Raw genomic sequence first — 19,599 nt, forward strand, 5'->3', positions numbered from 1 at the left:
GCTGCGCTGCGCTGCCCGGGTCCTGCGGGCCGCTCGGTCCCAGACCCAGGCCGGGCAGCGGGGCTGGCATCGCAAGAGGAGCCGTCGGCTAGCGGAAGCCCCGAGGGCGGGGGCTGGAAGCGCGGCCGGCCAGCGCCGGGACACCTGCAGACACAGGTGAGCGATCGGGGGCGGGGCAGGAGGGGGCCGCGGGGGCGACAGACGCAGGGAAACCCGGTCAGAGCTCAGAAAGGACCGCGGGTAGGAAGAGAGCGAGAGGGAGACAGAGCTCTTGGAGGGAGACGTACTGGGAGGGGACCTGGGAGACAGTGACCACTTTTCTTCCCTGCTCATAAATCAGAGAAAAGGGGGAGAGAGGACCAGGGGTCTCAGGCCCACCTGGAGGGGGACTTCTTCTATTCAGGCCCTGCCCACCCAGAAGGTGGGTCCTCTACCCAGATGGAAGGGGAAAGGATAGAGCCCCACACCTGGCCCCCAGCTCCATAGAGGTGTTCCCAGAGGCTGGGGAAGATCAAATGTAGCCCAAGACCAGAGACCTCGCTTTCGTTGGCTCATTTCTAAGACCGACTGGCTTGATAGCTGTCCCTCCCTCACATCTTTGTCTGTAGCCAACAGGGTCCAGGTAAGGGCTGGACACACTTTTCAGTAAAGGGCCAGAGAGTTAATATTTTAGATTTTGAAGTCTATATGATCTCAGTTGAAACTAGCTGGAAAGCAGTCAGGGACCATCAGTACATGAGTAATGTGGCTATGTTCCAATAAAACTTTCTTTATGAACAACTAAAATGTAATTTTATTATCATTATTATTTTTAGAGAGATAGAGGGAGAGAGAGAGAAACATCAATTTGTTGTTTCGCCTGTTTATGCATTCATTGGTTGATCTGACCAAAGATCAAACCCTCAACCTTGGCGTAGCGGGATGACACTAAGCAATTGAGCTACCCGGCCAGGGCCTGAAATGTAAATTGTGTATAATATGGTTGTGTGATGAAATAGTATTCTTCTATTCTTTTTCCAACTATTTAAACATAAAAAGCATTCTTAGCACGGAGGTTGTCCAAAAACAGGTGACAGGTCCAGGCAGTCTCCTGCCCTCTCTCTCTCCATGACCTCCCTACAGCTTCACCCCAGGCTACGTCTGGGGAAAGGAAGGCTGTAACTGGATGCAAGGGGAGCCCCCCCCCAACCTGAAGGCATCCAAAAAGCTGGGGACTCATCTAGCACCCGTGCTCCCAGTTACTCTTAGGACGAAAGCATCATTTGAGGCCAGTGTGAGCTTATACACCAAATGTGCACAATTGTGAGGTAGGAGAAATTGCTCCAAGGGGCTTTCTACCCAGCATGTGGGGGCATTCCCCACCCACCCAGACTTAGATGAGGCAGCCATACTCTTCCAGCAAGTGACCAAGCCCTTGTCCCTCCCGCCTCCTTTCCTCCTTATCCCCACCACCTTGGGCTCAGGCCTGGTGCCACCCACTAATCAAAGCCGGCCCTTCCATTCCTTCATTTTCTTTTTGCAGCCTCAGGGGACCCATTTCTCCTGGAACTTGGAAATATGAAGCTTTGGAGGTGACCTAGGAGAGAGGGGATGCAGGCCTTTGGTTCTCCAGATGAGGGTCCCCTCCAAGGACTCGTGGACTCCCTCATTGAGAGTTATGAGGGCCGGCATCAGGCCTCTGCCCAGAGCGCTGCTGGCGGTCTCTATCCCCGAGGAGGCCTTGCGCTGGTGAGTCCAGGCTGTGCCCCAAGGGTGACCTGGGTGGGGCAGGAGGGAGGACACCGGGCTTTCAAGTCCCTGCCTTTTACAGGTGCATGGGTTGCTCTATTCTTATCCCGCACCCTACCTTCTTTCCTGGGTTGGGAGAGTGAGGAAGGCAGTGTTGGGCCAGGCTCCCAGGACTCCACACCCATCCCAGACAGATGGGGCACTAGAGGCAGAGAGCCAGGAGAAGCCAGGCCTTCAGAAGAGCTGCTGTTAGACAGGTCTGAGGCAGGTAGCTAGGGAACTTCGCCAAGCCCTGAGGATGGCATCTCTCAGGCTCCCACCTCTATCTGGGAGGAGCCTGTGGGCTCTGAGTCAGGGCTGGAAGAAGAGCAAAGGTTCAGAGTGTCCCTACTATGAAAGCAGGGAGGGGTGTGAGGGCTCCCTGGGCTCCACCCTCCTGGCCTGCTTCCAATGCTGACCAAGGAAAGGGGTGTGGAGGCCAGCGGTCCTTCCCTCAGCCTCTAGGCTTCCCTCCACCTTGAAAACAGTTCTGCTTCTGGATGGGGGTATCCTCAGCCTTACTGGAGGGAGATCTGGCCCTAGAATACAGGGAGGACAGCCGGGGACTCTCCAAGCTAAAGGTGGAAAGGGAGACTAAGAAGTCTGTAGAGTAAATCAGGCCACAGGCAGAACAAAGAATGTGACCAGGCCTGTCCAGGAGGAAACTTGTGGCCATGGCCTCAATCTCTCACATGGAAGGGCAGCTACTCCCCACTGGATGGGACACAGGCTGCGTGCCCCTGGATGAGGAGCCGCACATATATATGCTCTCATTGCACATATAAAGGAGGGTGTTTGCAAACCAGGGAAGCTGTAAGAGACCCAGATGTAGTATGCACCATGCACTGTGCATGTGAGCCTGTGTGCAGGGAGCACACACATGAGTGGATAGACATGGGGGGAGGGGAACACACCAGTGCCCAGGCGTGTGCATACCTGTGCACTGCTCTGCAGGAGGCCCCTGCTTCTGCCCGTAGGCCCACTCAAGAAGCCAGCTTGGCATGTCCCTGCCCAACCCACTTGGCCTCCCTGGCAGCAGCCACTGTGACTCAGGGCAGGAGCGGCTCACGCCGAACTGGTTTGAGGGGAGAAGTGAGTCAGCTCAACATGCACGGGTGAGGGATGCCATCTTGAGCAAAGCCTGCACCTCTTTACCTCCATAGGACTTCTCGGGGAAGGGAAGCACCCTCCCCTCAGATTTTTCCCTGCTCTTTTCCCAGGATCTCAATCGCCTACGCTTCCAGGACAAAATCTCCTTTGTCAAGGGTTCTGGCCAATCCCGAGGCCTGTCTCCTCTGAGGTTACGAGAACCAGAGCTTGAGAAGAGGCATGGAGGCCATTTTGGGGCTGGCCCACCTCACTCCCCCAAATCCAAGGTAAAGGGTCCCCTTCCTCCCTTCCCCATGCACACATTCTGAGTTGTGATGTCCTCCACAGACATCAGAGCTGAGAGTTTAGGCAGCCCCTCCAATAAGCTGCCTGGATCTGTCTACAGACCATCTCAGGGGTATATCCCCTGAGCCACACCACCTTATAAAATGTCCACATTATGGGCAAATGTCACAATGCTGCCTGAGGCCACTGATTTCCTAAGTCCTAGCTGGTCTCCACCTGAAGGTCCCTCTGAAGGGTTCTGTCTCAAAAGACCCCTGGAAGGCACCCTTCTGGTTAGGGAGCCCAGGTCAGACCCCTCTATCCAGGAACCTTTCTGCAGACCAAAGTGCCTCTCCTTTCATGTCCCAGTAACACCCTTGCACCTGGAATCCCAGCTGGGGTCGATCCCTGTGCCCCAGGCTTCCACATCCTCATGCGCATTCAGTGCTCTCTCTCACACGCACATGTGCATGTGCAGCCCTCCATGGGCCCATTGGGCTAGGTGCCCAGGCTGTGGCCACGACTGATTCTCTTCTCCCCAGGACGTCACCAAGGTCCGTGAGCTGGAGGAGAGGCTGTATAAGTTCAGCGTCTATGGGATGCCCCGCCTGCCCCCTGAGGACAGGCAGCACTGGGAGATAGGAAAGGACAGTGACAGCAGCCCGACCATCGAGAAGTCCTGGAAGGAGCTGGTGCCCGGGCACGAGGTGGGTCTGCAACACAGACTGTCCCTGTGGGGTTACAGACCCACATCTCACCTCTGCCTCTTTTCAAGGGAAAGGCCTCAGATCACGTGGGGAAGTCTTGCTCTAGGTTCAAATCCCAACTCCATCACTTATTAGTGAGACCTTGATCACAACAGCAAACCTCATTGCGCCTCAGCTGCCTCATCTGTAAGATGGGAATGACACCTACACACTGGAGGACTGGTTAGAGGATTAAAATGGCATCTGTGAATTAGATCCAGTAGCATTTAACAAATGGTAGCTGCTGTTCTTGCCATTGTTCCCCAACTGAACCAGCCCCATCTCCACCCTAGGAGATGAGCCTGGAGCTTTGCCACCAACAGGAAGCACTCTGGGAGCTACTGACCACTGAGCTCATCTACATACGGAAGCTCAAGATCATGACTGACGTGAGTCTCCCTCAGTCCCAGCCCTGGCTCCATCCTCAGCCATATACCCATCTCCCCTGCCTTTTCCCCAGGTCTCGCAGGCCATAGGGGCAGGGTTGCTGGGAGCTGGAGGGGCACTATACCAAGAGATCCTTCTGAATTGAGAACTTCCCAGGATCTTGGGAGAGAGGCTGGCAGGACTGAAGTGGGGCGGGGGGGATGCATTGAAAGGCTGGTCCCGAGAGGAAGAGGTCAGGCGCTGAGACCCTCATCTCTCTCTGCATCTAGCTTCTAGCCGCCGGTCTGCTGAACTTGCAGCGAGTCGGACTTCTGACAGAAGTGAGTGGAAGCTCAGGAGCGGAGCCTGGTGCATCCCAAGCTCTGAGCCTGAGGAGTTGGGTGTGAGGTGGGGGGAGGGTCACAGAGAGCCCTCCAGGCTTCCCAGCCTGAATATCCCCTGCTCCGTTTTCTAGGATACCACCCACCCTCCCGAATCCCCTTCTGTTCTAGACCCCAAGCAGGCCAAGGTCCCAGCCTACCCCCACCATCCAAGCTTACTTAGCCGTTCTTGTGTCTCCACGGCCAATGCTACTTGATGGTGACCTGCCAAGGCACGTTGCTAAGTTCCGCTCCCTCCTCCAGGTGTCAGCTGAGACTCTGTTCGGAAATGTCCCCAGCCTGATTCGAGCCCACCGACGCTTTTGGGAAGAGGTGCTGGGGCCTACCCTGGCGAAGACTCGAGCTTCAGGCCAGGCTCTGGACCCTGTCAGCCTAGAAGATGGCTTCCTGGCGGTGAGGCACTGCCAAGGGCTGGGGGAGGCGGAACTGGGAGAGGGGGTTCCTGTCTGTAGGGTATGTCTATGCAACGGGAACCCTCCCATGGTTCCTTTGAGGGGGCTCAAGGGCATAGCTCCTACCCCAAATATCATCTCACCTCCTGCCCTTCACTTGATAGTCTGACCTCTGCCTCAGAGGTTCTCTGGGCTTCTCAAGATCCTTAGGACATAAAAATGCATTCGTCTCAGGGAACAGTTACACCTAAGCTCTATCAACTATAAAATCCTACTTCTCAGACAGAGATCCATTGACAGATAGCTGGGAGCAAAAAGGGGACCTAGGTGAGGTGTCCCCTTGGGGACTGAGGGAAGGAGGGTGTGTAAAAGACCACAGGGATACCCGGAGCATAGAGAAGTATGACAAGAGAAAGCAAGAGGCTCAGGATCCGGTTTTCTTCCCCGGTTTTCTCTAGCCAGGATGATGTGGACCTTGCAAAGTTGGGATGGGGTACAGAGGTGGCTGGTCAGTGTCCTGGGAGCCTTAGGTGGCCCCCTTCCACAGGACAGGGCTTCTGGGCAAGCCTCAGGTCACTACCCCTCCACCGGGTGAAATGGGATCTGCAGTGTCCTGAGAACGTTCCGCTGAATTATTGATGGCAGGAGTCAATTCAGAGCAGCAGGGCACAGCTGGGGCTGTGGACAGGAGCTTAGAGAGCAGCCATGGGTCCACCAGTCAGGTCCTCAACTCTTCCTTGGAATCCAGAGAGAAGGGCTGGCAGTCATGGGAGGTAGAGATTGGCAAAGCTGGACCAAGGGTCTATTGGAGGCTGTCCCCACCCCCACCCCTACCCACTGCTCCCATGTTCTGCTGCCAAAGCCTGTATCTCATGACCTTCTTCCCCTGCCCCCCTACATCTGTCCCTCTAGTTCAGCCAGCGGTTCCAGCCCTATGTCCAGTACTGCCTGAGAGTGAAGCAGACTATGGCTTATGCCCGGGAGAAGCAAGACAGCAATCCTCCCTTCCGTGCCTTCGTGCAGGTGCGAGAGGGGGTGCCGGGAAGGGGGATGGGCAGACCTTAGATGACCAGGTTTCCCCCACCCACCGCACCCCCAATCTCCAGCTGGGCCCAAGGTGGGCAGGTAGGAGCTTGCAGACTGCTGACCCCCTGCCCACCTTCCCTGGCAGTGGTGTGAAAAGCATAAGCTCTCGGGGAGGCAGACGCTGGGTGACCTACTCATCAAGCCCCACCAGCGCATCACCAAGTACCCACTGCTACTGCGAGCTGTGCTCAAGAGGACCCCTGAGGCACGAGCCCGCAAGGGCCTGAAAGCCATGGTAGGTGGCCTGGCAGAGCCAGGATCCTCGGGAGTCAGGGACTGGTGGGTGGAAACTGTTCTCCAGGAACTTTTGCGGGTCTCTTTTTCCCGTGTGTATGGGTCAGTGTGGCACGGACTGGCCAGCCTGTGTTCGCATGCTGTGGTTGTCATCGACTGGGGGGGATGTGTGGGGTGCAGAGCTGAGCTGCTCCTCCTTCCACACCACGCCCGCCCCTAGATTGCATGTGTGGAGTTATTTCTGCGATACATCAACAAGCAGGTCTTCCAGGGCGAAAAGCAGCAAAGCTTGGTGGCTGCAGCCCAGCGCATTGGGCCCTATGAGGTGCTGGAGCCATCCAGCGAGGAGATGGAGAAGGTGAGAGAGGGAAGGGGCTCAGAAAAAGCAAGATCCCAGGAAAGTGGTTGAGGCAGAGGCCTGGAGGGGAAGGGACAGAGGTGCCACAAAAGGACGTGCCCAGGATTCCTTCCCAGTGGTAAGGGTCTGAGGAGCAGAGGTCAGAAAAGTAAAAAGGAGGCACTGAAACGTTTCATGTCCTTCCAAGTGGAGGATGGATGGGAAGAGGCGGTGCTGGTGATGGAACAAAGAACCACCTTGGCTGGAGGTAGACACAAGCCCTACCCAGTCTCCTGACCCTCTCCTCTCTGCGTCCCTCAGAAGCTGCATCCATTCTCCAACCTGGACCTGATGTCCCCCATGTTGGGGGTTGCTCCTGAGCACACCAGGCAGCTGCTGCTGGAGGGACCCATGAGAGTGAAGGAAGGGCGAGAAGGGAAGGTGAGAGGCCAGTGAGCGGGAGCAGTGATGAGGAGAGATGGATTGAAGGGAAGGGAGAGATGATGGGTGGTAAGATCAGAGTCACATAAGTAGGAAACAGGAGGGGTGTGTGTGTGTGTGTGTGTGTGTGTGTATTTGTGTATGTGCCTGGTTATGTGTGTGTCACATCTGTGTGTGTATTGGGAAGAGGACATGGTTCTGGCTAAAGCTCTGGTTGTCTAAGAGAAGGGACCAAGCTGACACCCTCTCCAGCTCTAGCAGTGCATAGTGTGCACTGGTCCCTGTGTATGTGGGCACCCACGTGTGCACACTCAGGCATGAGCACCATCCCTGTCTGGCTCCGCCCCCTGCTCCAGCCGACCCTTCCTCTCTTTCCTGTGCATGCTCCCAGCTGGACCTGTACCTGTTCCTCTTCTCTGACGTGCTCCTGGTGACCAAGCCCCAACGCAAGGCAGGCAGAGCCAAGGTTATCCGCCCCCCCTTCATGCTGGAGAAGCTTGTGTGCCGACCACTCCAAAACCCTAGTATGTCTCTCCTGAGGGGACCTTGTCCTTGTCCTTTCCTCTTGGCAAGGGGAAGAGGAGTCGGGATGTAGTTCCAAAGCAGTCCAGACCTTGAAGCAGACCTTCTCCTCCACCCAGACAGCTTCCTGGCGATTCACCTCACTGACTTCCAGTGCGCCTCCAGTGCCCTCACTGTGTACTGTCCCAGTACCACAGTCTGTGCCCAGTGGCTGGAGAAGATCCAGCAGGCCCAGGTATGTGACAGCCAGGTGTGGGAAGGGATGTCTTGGGTCCCCAGAGCTCAGTAACTGGAGCACAGAATGAAGAAGCAGGAGAGAGAGGCTGCAGCGCGTGCAGACTGAGGCTGTCCTCAGGAGAGGGATGCAGCCTTGCCCACCTGGAAGAGCAGGGAACTGCACCTTGAGCTGGCTGCTCTGCCCATCCCTGGGAGAGCCCAAGACAGCAACCCCGAGAGGTTTCTACACCCTGAAACAACTCACTTCTGAACTTCATCCTCCATTCAACACGCATTGATGGGGCCCTGGCTGGCTGCAGGCACTGGCCAGGTGCTAGGGAGTCAGAAAGCAGTGAAACACCATTCCTGCTCTCAAGGAATGTGCACTGCAGCCTAGCCAGACAAGTTAGTGTACGAACATAGAAACATGCATGCGTAATGGAACTTGGGCCAGAAAGGAAGAATTCGTCCTGCCAGGTGGGTTGGTTAGGAAAGGGATAGTTTAGAGGGAGGGTACACTGGGAAACCTTCGCAGAGGAGCTCTGATCTGGTCACGTTTGTGAACATATCTAGGAGTATTTCAGACTAATGGTGGGAAGGAAAGGTATTTGAAATGGAAAAGCAGAATGTGCAAAGATCAGAGGTATAAAACAGTTGTGTGTGTCGCAAGAGGCACAGACCTAGTAGTTCGTATCACGGGGACGAGAAGCACTGGGCAGGCACGGCGGCAGAGAGGCTGGGAGGCAGGCACCAAAATGCCCTTCACAGGACGCCACGTAAGGAACTTGAACTTTGTCCTTCAGATGACAGGGAGCCCGCGAGGGTGTTAGCAGGGGAGAGATGTGGGCAGATTTATGTGATTAAAGCTACAGGAGTTCATACAAGAGAGCGAAATGGAACTGTATTGGCACCACAACTGGGTACATTTAAAGTAACAGAAACTCATTCTTTCCCAGTCTGGATGGACACCAGAAGTTGGAAATTAAGGTGTCAGCAGGGCCACTCTTTCCAGTGCTCTAGGGGAAGATCCTTCCTTGCCTCTTCCAGCTTCCAAACGTCCCTTGGTTTCTCCACTCTCTGCCTCTGTCTTCTCACAGCCTTCCTCTCTGCCTCTCTGTCCAAATTCCCCTCTCCTGAATCTTATAAACACACCAGTTATTAGATTTAGAGCCCATCCTAAACTTAGGATGATCTCATCTTGAGATTCTTGATTTAGGATCTTTGAACCCTCTTTCAGAATAAGGTCACATTCACAGGTCCTGGGACTTGGGACCTAGACATTTTTTTTTTCTGGAGCCACTGTTCAACCCATTGCAGGAGCAGAATAACCAAAGAAGTATGGGGAGTTGAATGTTTAAGGACAGGGAAGACTGTGAGCCGAAGAATCAGGGGAGTGCTTGGGCTGGATTCGCTTTGGAACAGTTACCTTGTCTGCCTGAGTCTGGAGCAAAGGGTTTATGTGAGTTGGTGGTTGAGGGGCCAGGCTTTGCAGGACTCCAAGAGCTACAGAAGAGTATAGACTGGACGGGACTAAACAGAGCTGGGTTGACAAGAGAGAGCCACCATAGATTCTTGAGCAAGGAAATGCCGTGATGAAATCAATGTGTTTTGTCCTGAATTGTGAAGTGGCAGTAATAGGTGAGTTGGGGGAGGGAGAGGTTGGTGGCAGATTTACTCTATTAGTTTGGGTGTGAAACATTGAGGTTTAGTGCCATGGCCTTAGAGACATGTTCCAAAAGGCAAAAGGGAAGGAAAGAAGAAAGGAAAGGAAGGAAAGGAAGGAAAGGAAGGAAAGGAAGGAAAGGAAGGAAGGAAGGAAGGAAGGAAGGAAGGAAGGAAGGAAGGAAGGAAGGAATAGGGAAGGGAAAAGGAGGGGAGGGGAGGGGAGGGGAGGGGAGGGGAGGGGAGGGGAGGGGAGGGGAGGAAGAAAGGTGCTAAAGAAGAAAAGACAGGTGAGCTGTAGGGAAACTGGTTAAAAGCCTATACTGAATGCATGAGAATCTAGACTTATTACCAGTTCACCTGCTGGGTGACCTTGGCTGGTTATGTGCCTTCCCTGAGCTTCTATTCCTTCACCTGCAAATGGATATAAATAATAACAGTCCTTGCTTCACAGGGAAGAGTCAAAGATCATTCTGATTAAGCACACAGCATGGTGTCAGCTCTAGGTAAAAGCTCTGGGACGCTTCTACAAAGACAAAGGATGATTTGCTTCCTGAGGTTCCTGCTTTGGCAATGGTGCCGCTGACGGAAATGAAATCAATAGAAAGGGAAATCTGTTTAGTTGTTGTTTCCTGGGAGCTGTTGTTTCCTAGGGTAGCAATATTCAGGCTTAAACAGAAGCACATTTAAATGCATCAGTGGGAGACAGCCAAGCAGAGATAGCTTGGGGGCTGGCGGAAGTAGAAACACAGATCTGGAGGTCAGGCGAGAAAGGAGGCTGAACAATGAGAGTTGCTAAGAGTAGATCTTAAAAGTTCTTATCACAAGAAAATTTTTTGTAACACTCTATGGTGATGGATGTTAACTAGACCTATTATGGTGATCATTTCATAATATATACATATATTAAATCATTACCTTGTATACCTGAAACTAATATAATGTTATATGTCAATCATACCTCAATTTTAAAAACAGAAGAGGCATTTTGAACAAGGCAAGATATCTTATTGTAGACTATTTCTGAAGAATGCAACTTCATTATTTTTAAAGCGTTTCAATCAAATTAGTGTTCTTCATCGGACTTGCTTTATTGACTAGATAATAAAGATTTGTCATTAGCACATTAGGTAGGTAGGGCTTCTGAAACTTTTGAGAATGTATGAAGAGTCTGTTCTTTAAATAACTATAAGCATTCTTTCCACAATCCTATCTACGATATTGTATCATAATGTAGAGAGCTTATTTGAGAAAAGGAAAGCTAGAGCTTTGTCTCTTTCTAAATAGGGTATTAAAAATGCTAAATTAGGAGAGTAAAAAAATAAATATGATGTTTTTGGCATTAAAAAAAAGAAGAATGAGGCCCTGGCCGGTAGGCTCAGTGGTGGAGCGTCGGCCTGGCGTGCAGGAGTCCCGGGTTCGATTCCCGGCCAGGGCACACAGGAGAAGCGCCCATCTGCTTCTCCACCCCTCCCCCTCTCCTTCCTCTCTGTCTTTCTCTTCCCCTCCTGCAGCCAAGGCTCCACTGGAGCAAGGATAGCCCGAGCACTGAGGATGGCTCTGTGGCCTCTGCCTCAGGCACTAGGATGGCTCTGCATGCAGCAGAGCGACGCCCCAGAGGGGCAGAGCATCGCCCCCTGGTGGGCATGCTGGGTGGATCCCGGTCAGGCGCATGCGGGAGTCTGTCTGACTGCCTCCCCGTTTCCAGCTTTGGAAAAATGCAAAAAAAAAAAAAAGAAGAATGAATTAAGATGAAAGGTTGAACCTCAAGATGTTGTGTCCTCCAGCTCTGCATGGCTCCTCTTCCTTAAATACCTAAACAAGATGGTGACAGTCCCCAGGAAGGCAGAAGGTAGGGGGTGGGGTTGGGAATGGTTTGTGTGGTGAGAGTAGTCTCCATCTGCCCTGCTTCAGCCCCTCTCATAGTCCCCTCTCTCTATGTGACAGGGACTTCTGTCTCCACCACTTTCCCCAGCACCCACAGTGTCTACATGGCTGGACTGGCTGACGACTGACATCCCCAGTGGTTAGCTGAGTTGCCCTGGAGGCTGGGTAGGAGTGGCACAGAGGGCAAAACAGGCCCCCCCCACCTCTCCAGGACCGCAGGTGGGGGCCCTGAGTGGCAGACAGCCTCTTTCCTTGACCACTCCCACCATCAGAAGGTTCTCCTTTTCCTTCCATTCTGACTCCCATGACAATATCTCCCCTTCTCTTTTTTTTTTCTTTTGTATTTTTACAAAGTGAGAGGGTTGGGGGAGGCTGCCTGCAACCGTAGCCATTCTAGCACCTGAGGTGGAGGCCATGGAGCCATCCTCAGCACCTGGGCCAACTTTGCTCCAACGGAGCCTTGGCTGCAGCTGGGGTGGGGTGGGGGGGAGGGTGGAGAAGCAGATGGACGTCGCTTCTCCTGTGTGCCCTGGCCGGAAATCGAACCTGGGACTTCTCACATGCAGGACCGATGCTCTACCACTGAGCCAACCGGCCAGGGCCTCCCCTTCTCCTTTAAAAGGTTTTTTTTTTATGTTTATTGATTTTAGAGATAGGAAGAAAGCAAGAGAGAGAGAAACAGGAACATCATTCTGTTCCTGCATGTACCCTGACCAAAAATCAAACCGGCAGCCTAGGAGCTTCTGGAGGATGCTCTCAACTGAGCTATCTAGCCAGGGCCCCCCTTTCTCCTTTTAGAGCTCCCAGGAGACCTCTAAAAATTGCTGGTATTTTATGATGCAAAATAATTTAGCTCGCAGTAGTCTCCTTCCTGGCTAATAGAGGAAAGGACTCCCGTTCTGATACCTAAAGCTTCGGGCTTCCCTTTGCAAAACAAAGAACTGAAGCTCTGAAATTAGTTTGTCCTGCTATTATCTAAAATCAGCTTCTTAGAGAGTCCCACTCTGTATCATCATTGTAAACTGCAGAGGACAGAAGCATATCTACTTGGCCCCTGAGACAGTGACCCCCAGGGGCCAGATGAATTTTTCTCCCCCTTACCAAAATGGAGATGGAGGTTATTCCTGGTGGATCTACCCACGCTGCCTTAAGCTTTTAGAGAAAAGAAGCTTCCTCAAGGGAAGAGAGACTGACTCTTGGGAAATGCCCATATTTAGGGGATGACAAGAGGGAAAGACCTTTTCACGAGTGACAGGAACAGAAAAAGTTGTCAGAGAAGTTGAAGGAAGGGAGGAGCCAGGCTTCGAGGGCGCAGAGCCCAGCTCTGGTTATCTCTGGGTTCTGGTAGGAGTTACTTCATTGCTCTGAGCCCAGTCCCCGTCTGGGAATTGCAGTGATAATGGGAACTGCCACGCAGGATAGATGAGAAAAAGATGTTTGTAAATGGCCCAAGACCCAGCACTTAATGAGCACTCCATAAATGCTTGTTATTGCCATCATGAGACCGGGGGGAGGGTGGGGGGGCTCGGTACTGACTGGGGAAAGGCCTCAGCATCTGGGGAACTCTGGAAGGAGCTGGTGAATCTGGGAGCCGCCTCAGAGGCAGTGGGAGAGGAGGCGTTTCCTCTTAAGGCTTCGGGTCCCCACCCAGGCAAAGGAAGAAGAGGCGCCCTGAAGGAGACCTCCTTTCCTTTCCCAGCTTTGTGGGGGTGTCACGTTCTGGCTCAGGCACCAGTTTTCTCTTCCTTTCCCATCTGTCCCCCAGCGTGTCTCACCTCTTACTCAAACCTCCCTGGGTTGCTGAAGAGGCTTTGGAGTGCTGGGGGCCCTTCAAACAGCCCCAGGCCCTGGTGCCTGAAGTCCCTGCCTCCCTGCTTTTTCCCGGGGCAGGGCCAGGGACAAGTTTAGTGAAGATGCTGGTATTGGCTATTTCTTACAAACACCCCACCCCCCTTTCCAGTTCTTTTCTTCCACACACCATCCCTATCCTGAACATCCCAAACACAAAACTGAACTTGGGATTGTGGGGCAAAGGGGCCCAGCATCTCAGCAGGACAAGCAGCCTGCCCCAGCCTCTTCCAGGCCCCAGGAATGGCCCTTCTCACACGCCACACAGCCGGGAGATGCGGTCTGGAGACAGGGAGAGGGCTCAGGCTCTGGCCTGGTGTGCTGGTCTCCTGCCCCCAGGCACCGTCATCCCTTGCTCTGGCTGACAGACCAAGTCTTGTGAGACAGCTAAGCATCCTTGCAGTGCTCCCTCACTCAGGAGACTGAGTGACTGCAGAGCCAGGCAAGGAGAACTGGAAATAGAAGCCCATGTCACTGATGGCATTTCCTACCCTGTCCTCCATTTCTCCAGCATGTCTCTTCTGCTGACCTAGCTACCCACTGTGTTTCTGGAGAAGCTATAGAGAGGTCCAGGTGCCTCAGAATTGTTGGTTTATATACCTGAAGTGGGGAGATATTCAAAACACTTAACCACCAGTGTGGTGTGGGCATCAAGCATCAGAGTGGAGCATGGGAAAAGGGTCTTAGAGGTCCCCGCCTATGCCAGCCGCTGGATCTTGGGGCAAGATAGTCCTGGGGAAGGGAGGTGGGAGGCTCAGACAGCAGCCCTTGGCTTACCAGCACGGAAGTACTTCAATATTTCAGCAGTGAAGATGCCATCCAGTGCGCACTGACATCAGCGCCGCCTGTGGCAGTCACCACTCCGTTGCCAATCCTCACCTGTGGCCTCTCCTCACTTCTGCTGCCTTCCCTCTCCTCCCCAGCAAGTGTTGACCTCTAATAACTTTACCCTTTAAGGCTGCCCTTGAAAACAGTAAAGTTGACTGCTCTGGGACTACAGGGAAAGGCCCAGTCCCAGTTCTGTTTGTCTACCTGTGTGACTTTGGGCAAGTCCCTTTAGCTCTCAGTCTTGTTTTCTCACCTATAAAATGGGCTAATATCCATGCTTCCCATCCTGCAGGGGATGGTGTGTTTCAAATGACTGTGTATATGTGGAGCTGCTCTGTAAACCACTTCTCCAGTGTCACTATTGTATCCTGATGACACCTGAATGAGAATGTTGAAGGAGGAAGACAGAAAATACAATGTATCCTCTCTCCAAAACTCTGAGACAGGCTTGCTTTCCTCTCTGAAGGACAGCATAGTCCTCAGCGCAAAACTAAGCCTGCCCCTACTCACCCTGGTGGCAGGAGGAAGAATAACATGAGGACCCAGGACTTATAATCACTACCAATCAAGGAGGGCTTCCTCAAGGAGGGAGCAGAGCAGATAGAGGGCTTGCCAAGGGGGCATAAGAAGCAGGAAGAGAAAGGGCCTCCTCAGCATACCAACCCTCAGGACCAGCTCAGGAGTCCAAATCCTGGTTCTATCCCACTTTCTTACAGCATGACCTCGGTAGTTACTAACCTCAGTCTCCATTTCTCAGTAGCAAAGCAGGAGTAAAAAATGATATCTGCCTCATCAAGTTGTGAAGATTAAAGGAGATAATGTATGTAAAGCACTTAGCCCAGTGCACGACATACAGCAAATGCTCAATAATCCAGGATCTTAATGAAAGTATCCCGCCCTAGGACACCCTGCGAAAGCTGAAGGAAGAGGAATATGTCCGACAGAAGAGGGAGCTCCTGGCCCTCTACAGGGACGCGGACCAGGAGTCTCTGGGCACCGGGCCCTCCACGCCTTCACCAGAGGGCTCTCAGAGCAGCGTGGAGGGGAGGTAAGAGCCTCAGGGACTATAGGCTCTTTCACAGTAAGGGGACTGCAGACAGGGAGGGAGAGAAGAGGAACCCCCAAAATGGTATGCCAGCCCCTAGAAAACGGTATGACTGCACTTGGGGGGATTAGGACTAGATTAAGGAACCCAGGCTACAGGTTGGAGAACAGGTTGACACCAGCTGTGCAAAGGGCCTCCTGGAAGAGCCTAGAAGGCTAGACAGGCTGGGATTGGCACAGACTGAAAAAAAGACACAAGAGACTTAAACTCCCTGAGAGAAGCAGGCTCCCCAAGCTAGGGATGGAGAGTGAAGGCCAGTAGGGATTTGCAGAATGTGGAAGCTGCAGACATCAGCTTAGCCCAAATCCTGAGCTGAGAGGTTCATCCTGAATTAACACAGCTGTTCAGCAGCATGGTTAAGGGGGAAAATCCATCACTGGGGGTAATCTCAGGGGATCTCAGGAACCTCGCAGAAAATACCCGAGTGCTTACTTGATGCAAGGACCTAGACTAAGTGCTGTGGCTAAAACGTCTTAGAGGAGCTTACAGCCTAACCAGAGAGGTGATAAAAACAGTCAGTGCAGTGTAAAGGATATACCAAATTAAGTTTGGAGGGGCCACTCTGAATGGAGTGATCAAGGATACTTCCTGGACTTGAACTTGACCCCCTTAGCATCTGACTCTGAACTTTCATTAATTTATAGGACTCCTGAGTTCTCCACTGTCATCCCCCAGCTGGTGGTGACAGAAGACACAGATGGAGACACTCCCTCAGTACCAGATGACATCTCAGACTCGGGCTACAGCACTCTGATCCCTGACTCCCCCAAGGGGTCCCATTCCTCACTGAGTCGTCTACGCCCGTTGGCCTTTCGGCGGCACCCCGGCCTCACTGCCTCTGCCCTGGACCTCCGGGATGTTACTTTGCGCCCCAAGCCTCCTGACCCCCAAGCTCCCCAACGCCGAAGCACCCCTGAACTGCCAGGAGAAACTCTCCGAAGAGGAGGCAGTCTTCCCAGGGGAGAACCACCACCCTGGTCTGAGGAAGAAGACGGAACGTCGGTGGGAGGGAAGATGGTCGTAGAAACCTTGCATAGGGCCCGACTACGAGGGCAGCTCTCACACTCCCTGACCCATGCTGACTCTGCTGGGGAAAGCTCCTGGGCTTCCTCAGAGGATGAGGAAGAAGAGGGACCCCGCGTCCAAGGACCCCACCCTACCCCCTCACCCCGCCCCCTCAAGCCTGAGGACATGCTCAGAGAGATCCGGGAGGACCTGGCCAGCCAAAGGATCGAGGGCATCCCCAAGACTGGAAATAGCAGGCCTCAGAAGCTGACTCGGGCCCAGTTGCAGAAGATGCGTGGGCACCACATCATACTAGACACCCCCACGTCCGCATCGTAAGTGCTGAAGGGAAGGTGGCCTGGGAGGGAGCAGAGGGGAAGGCCAGTCCGGAGCGGGAGGGGGTATCAGAGTGGGAGGTTGGTGGGGAAAGGGTCAGTAGAGGAGGGCCGCACCAGAGCAGGGGCCATGGCACGCAAGGGCCCCTAGCCTCACTCTTTGCCCCACGTCTGCCTTCGCCTAACGCCTCCTTTCTTTTCAGAGAGGTATGAGGAACCCTCAGGAACTTTGGCATCACTCCCTGAGGACGTCTCTCCCCAAGAGTGCTGGTCACCACCCCCACCCCTGGCCTCCACATCAAGGTCCACACTCCCCATGAAGAAGCCTGGCCCAGGATCCCCTGTGCTTCCTGCTCTAAGAACTCTGGGGATCAAGAGCGGCACATTTGTGTACCACAGACACCTGAGCCCCCACATAAAGTTGTGCATAAACACGGCTGCCCCATCAGCGCTGGATGAAGGTGGGAAGAACCCGAGAGGGGAGAGTAGCAGAGACCACCGGTGGCTTCTCCGGCAGCTGGCATAATGGTGGTGGGTTCCTGGCCTGAGCCCAGGACTTCTCAGCATCCCACCCCTCAGGATCCAGACCTCTGACCCAGGCTACCACCCCACCCCACTCAGAAAGACCACTCCGCCCAGCATCAGAGCTTTGATTCTCAGTCTTAGTGTATTTACACAAGTTGACAGCTCCAGCTGGAGGCCCCATGATTCTGTGCTTGTCCCTACCTTGGGACAGTCAGCTTACTCTGCTTGAATGGGCAGGGAACACAGGGGCGCCCAGTTTCTAGTAGTATAACATGATTGATACAAAGATTGCTTATCTACTGTTAAAAAGGCTCAGGAAACAACCAGGGGCCCCTAAAGGGCCTTGCTGGGTCCTCCAGGCCAGAAATAGGCAATGAGGCATGGCGTCCCTTAACCCCACAACCACCCACTGGGCTCCTGGCATACTCCGCCTCTCTCACAACCACACACACACACACATCTATCTCTATATACTCTCTCTCTCTCTCTGTCACACACACACACACACACACACACACACACACAGCGCTGACCCTCCCGCAGTGCTCAGACAGCTGAGAAAAGCTATGTACACTGAGGGAGTAGCACCAAGTAATTGGCTGCCAGCTCATGCCTGTCCGTCCAAGACCCTTCCTCTCCAGAAAAAAGGGGGTCCAGGGGCCTCTTGCAAAGTCCTTGGTGGGGGGGCCTGGGCAGGTAGCAGCTGTCCTCAGGGCAGGCCCCTCCAAGCGGGTGTGGCCTCATCTGGGAACCTGGGGTGGCAGTGATAGGGAGGAAGGGCCACTCAGAGCGTTCTCGATGTCCTCCAGGCAGCCAACCAAGTCCATGTCGCGGAGCACCTGGCCCAGCAGCTCCAGCGTGGCCTCTCGCCGGGGTGTGCGCTGCCGCCAGGCTGCCAGCATGCTGTAGTGAGCCTCACGCAGGCAGCGTCCGTTCTGCAGCTCCAGCCGCTCGATCTCATGCTCGCTCAGCCCCAGCCTCCGCACAAACTCCTTCCAGCGCGATGGGGGCACGCTGTTCACCACAGCATAGAGCATCGCGGGGTCTGCCCAGGGAAGCGAGAGGTGAGCCTGGCGCTGTGGCTCCCAGGCCCACCCTGGCCGGCTCCCTGCTCACACATGTGTCTTCTAGGAGTCCCCTACCAACACACCCACACCAACACCCCAGCCTGCACCCCTAGCCGGGACTCCTGGCCGGGCGCTCACCATCTGGGCCTGGGCGCTGTGTGTAAGCACTGCCTTCCCACTTCGAAAGAACGGTGGGGATGGGGGTGGACTCCGGAGCTGCTGTGAGGAGTGGGCCAGCCCCCTGGTGGGAGGGGCTCATCTCTCTGTGGGGTGGTGCAGTTCTGAAGTTGGACCAGTCAGTAGGGCTGAAGGTGGGACTTGAGGTGGAGTTGGAGATGGGACTGAAGCCTGTATTGGGGCTGAAGGCTGGGGCTGAAGCCCTGTGCTCAGGGTCCCCCTGAAAGAGAGGAGGTACAGCATTAGTAGCGGAGGGAGAAAAACAGCTAGCCTTCTTTATTCTGGATGGGGTGGGATTGGAGGGAGGAAGGGCACCCCAAGGGTTAAGGGTGACAATACCCTGATTTGGTTCTTACAAGATTAAAATGGACAGTCAAGGAAGAGTGGGGGTAGGTCTCTGGTTTCATCTTACCTCTTTTTCAGGTGTCGATTTCCCAAAAACTGAGAAAAAAGAAACAAAATGTCACAAATTTCACTTCCTCCCTCAACCCTGGTGCCTATACTAGGGCTGGCCCTGGGGAACTTGTGGTGACATGCTTCAGGGCCTCTGTGGTCCCAGGGACAAGAGAACTACTGATGCAGTGTGACCGCCATCCAGGGCCATCTCCTGCCAAGGGAGCCTTCGGCAGCAAGCTAAGGGGATGCTCATTTCCCTCCATGATGGTGCATCTACCACCTAGTTCCCTCCCAGATCCTCACTGGCACCCCTTCTCCTCTCAGAGGCCTTACTCACGAATGGATAAGAGCTTGGGCTTCCACCGTTTAAAGCGGCATAGTAAAACCACGAAGAGGATGGATACAAGACAGAGGCCAAAAATGATCACCAGGGGCAACAGCACTGCGGTACCTGGTGACAAAGCAGATTGTGATCAAAGGAGAGGGCTGCAGGAGGTATCAGGGCCAGATGGCTCAGTGCAAGGTCAATATTAGGAGAGGGCAGGTGAGCATGGGCACCATGTTATTTCTGCTCACCTGAGTCCTGAGGGCTTGTAACATTGTCAATTTGGGGTAGGCACAACTTCATGCATTCCATGTTTTTCCTACAGCTAAAAAAAGAGGTAGCACAGGTGAGTAAGGGCCCTACCAAAAGAGAAACACCGGTTAAAGAAAAAGGAGGGGTCCTGGCTGGTTTGCTCAGTGGACTAGAGCATTGGTCCAGCGTATGGACGTCCTAGGTTCAATTCCCAGTCAGGGCACACAGGAGAAGCAACCATCTGCTTCTCTCCCCCTCCCTGTCCCCCTTCTCTCCCACTTCTCCTCCCATAGCCAGTGGCTCAA

The 19,599-nt window shown here is 53.8% G+C and overlaps 2 protein-coding genes across 4 annotated transcripts in view; one reads left to right on the forward strand and one right to left on the reverse strand.

Annotated features, from left to right (window-relative positions):
- On the forward strand, positions 1-17,602 carry PLEKHG6 (pleckstrin homology and RhoGEF domain containing G6). 2 transcript variants are annotated; one of them, XM_066357586.1, is made up of 16 exons: positions 1-156; positions 1,523-1,728; positions 2,931-3,143; positions 3,684-3,848; positions 4,181-4,276; positions 4,544-4,594; positions 4,898-5,047; positions 5,959-6,069; positions 6,218-6,367; positions 6,587-6,724; positions 7,025-7,144; positions 7,536-7,668; positions 7,786-7,901; positions 15,010-15,155; positions 15,857-16,552; positions 16,756-17,602. In XM_066357586.1, the coding sequence occupies exons 2-16, from the start codon at positions 1,591-1,593 to the stop codon at positions 16,763-16,765; spliced, it is 2,433 nt and encodes an 810-aa protein (XP_066213683.1). In that variant the 5' UTR covers positions 1-156; positions 1,523-1,590; the 3' UTR covers positions 16,766-17,602. The 2 variants fall into 2 exon arrangements, with proteins under 2 accessions (XP_066213683.1, XP_066213688.1); XM_066357591.1 differs by having other exon boundaries at positions 2,988-3,143.
- TNFRSF1A (TNF receptor superfamily member 1A) overlaps positions 17,201-19,599 on the reverse strand; it is a 14,239-nt gene continuing 11,840 nt past the window's right edge. For both annotated transcript variants that reach the window (XM_066357611.1, XM_066357603.1), the window contains exons 6-10: positions 19,294-19,367; positions 19,055-19,168; positions 18,734-18,762; positions 18,283-18,541; positions 17,201-18,122 (exon numbers count right to left, since the gene is read on the reverse strand). In XM_066357611.1, coding sequence (XP_066213708.1) covers positions 17,818-18,122; positions 18,283-18,541; positions 18,734-18,762; positions 19,055-19,168; positions 19,294-19,367 — 781 coding nt within the window. In that variant the 3' untranslated portion in view covers positions 17,201-17,817. The remainder of the gene's footprint in view (positions 18,123-18,282; positions 18,542-18,733; positions 18,763-19,054; positions 19,169-19,293; positions 19,368-19,599) is intronic.

This window comes from Saccopteryx leptura, chromosome 1, assembly GCF_036850995.1.
Source record: "Saccopteryx leptura isolate mSacLep1 chromosome 1, mSacLep1_pri_phased_curated, whole genome shotgun sequence".
Classification (NCBI taxonomy): domain Eukaryota; kingdom Metazoa; phylum Chordata; class Mammalia; order Chiroptera; family Emballonuridae; genus Saccopteryx; species Saccopteryx leptura.

What these genes read in the sequence shown, in the direction of transcription:
- PLEKHG6 (XM_066357586.1), top strand. Translation starts at nt 1,591, where the DNA reads ATGCAGGCCTTTGGTTCTCCAGATGAGGGTCCCCTCCAAGGACTCGTG. An exon ending in CCTTCCGTGCCTTCGTGCAG is followed by an intron (nt 6,070 to 6,217) that starts GTGCGAGAGGGG and finishes CTTCCCTGGCAG; the next exon opens with TGGTGTGAAAAGCATAAGCT. An exon ending in AGGAAGGGCGAGAAGGGAAG is followed by an intron (nt 7,145 to 7,535) that starts GTGAGAGGCCAG and finishes GCATGCTCCCAG; the next exon opens with CTGGACCTGTACCTGTTCCT.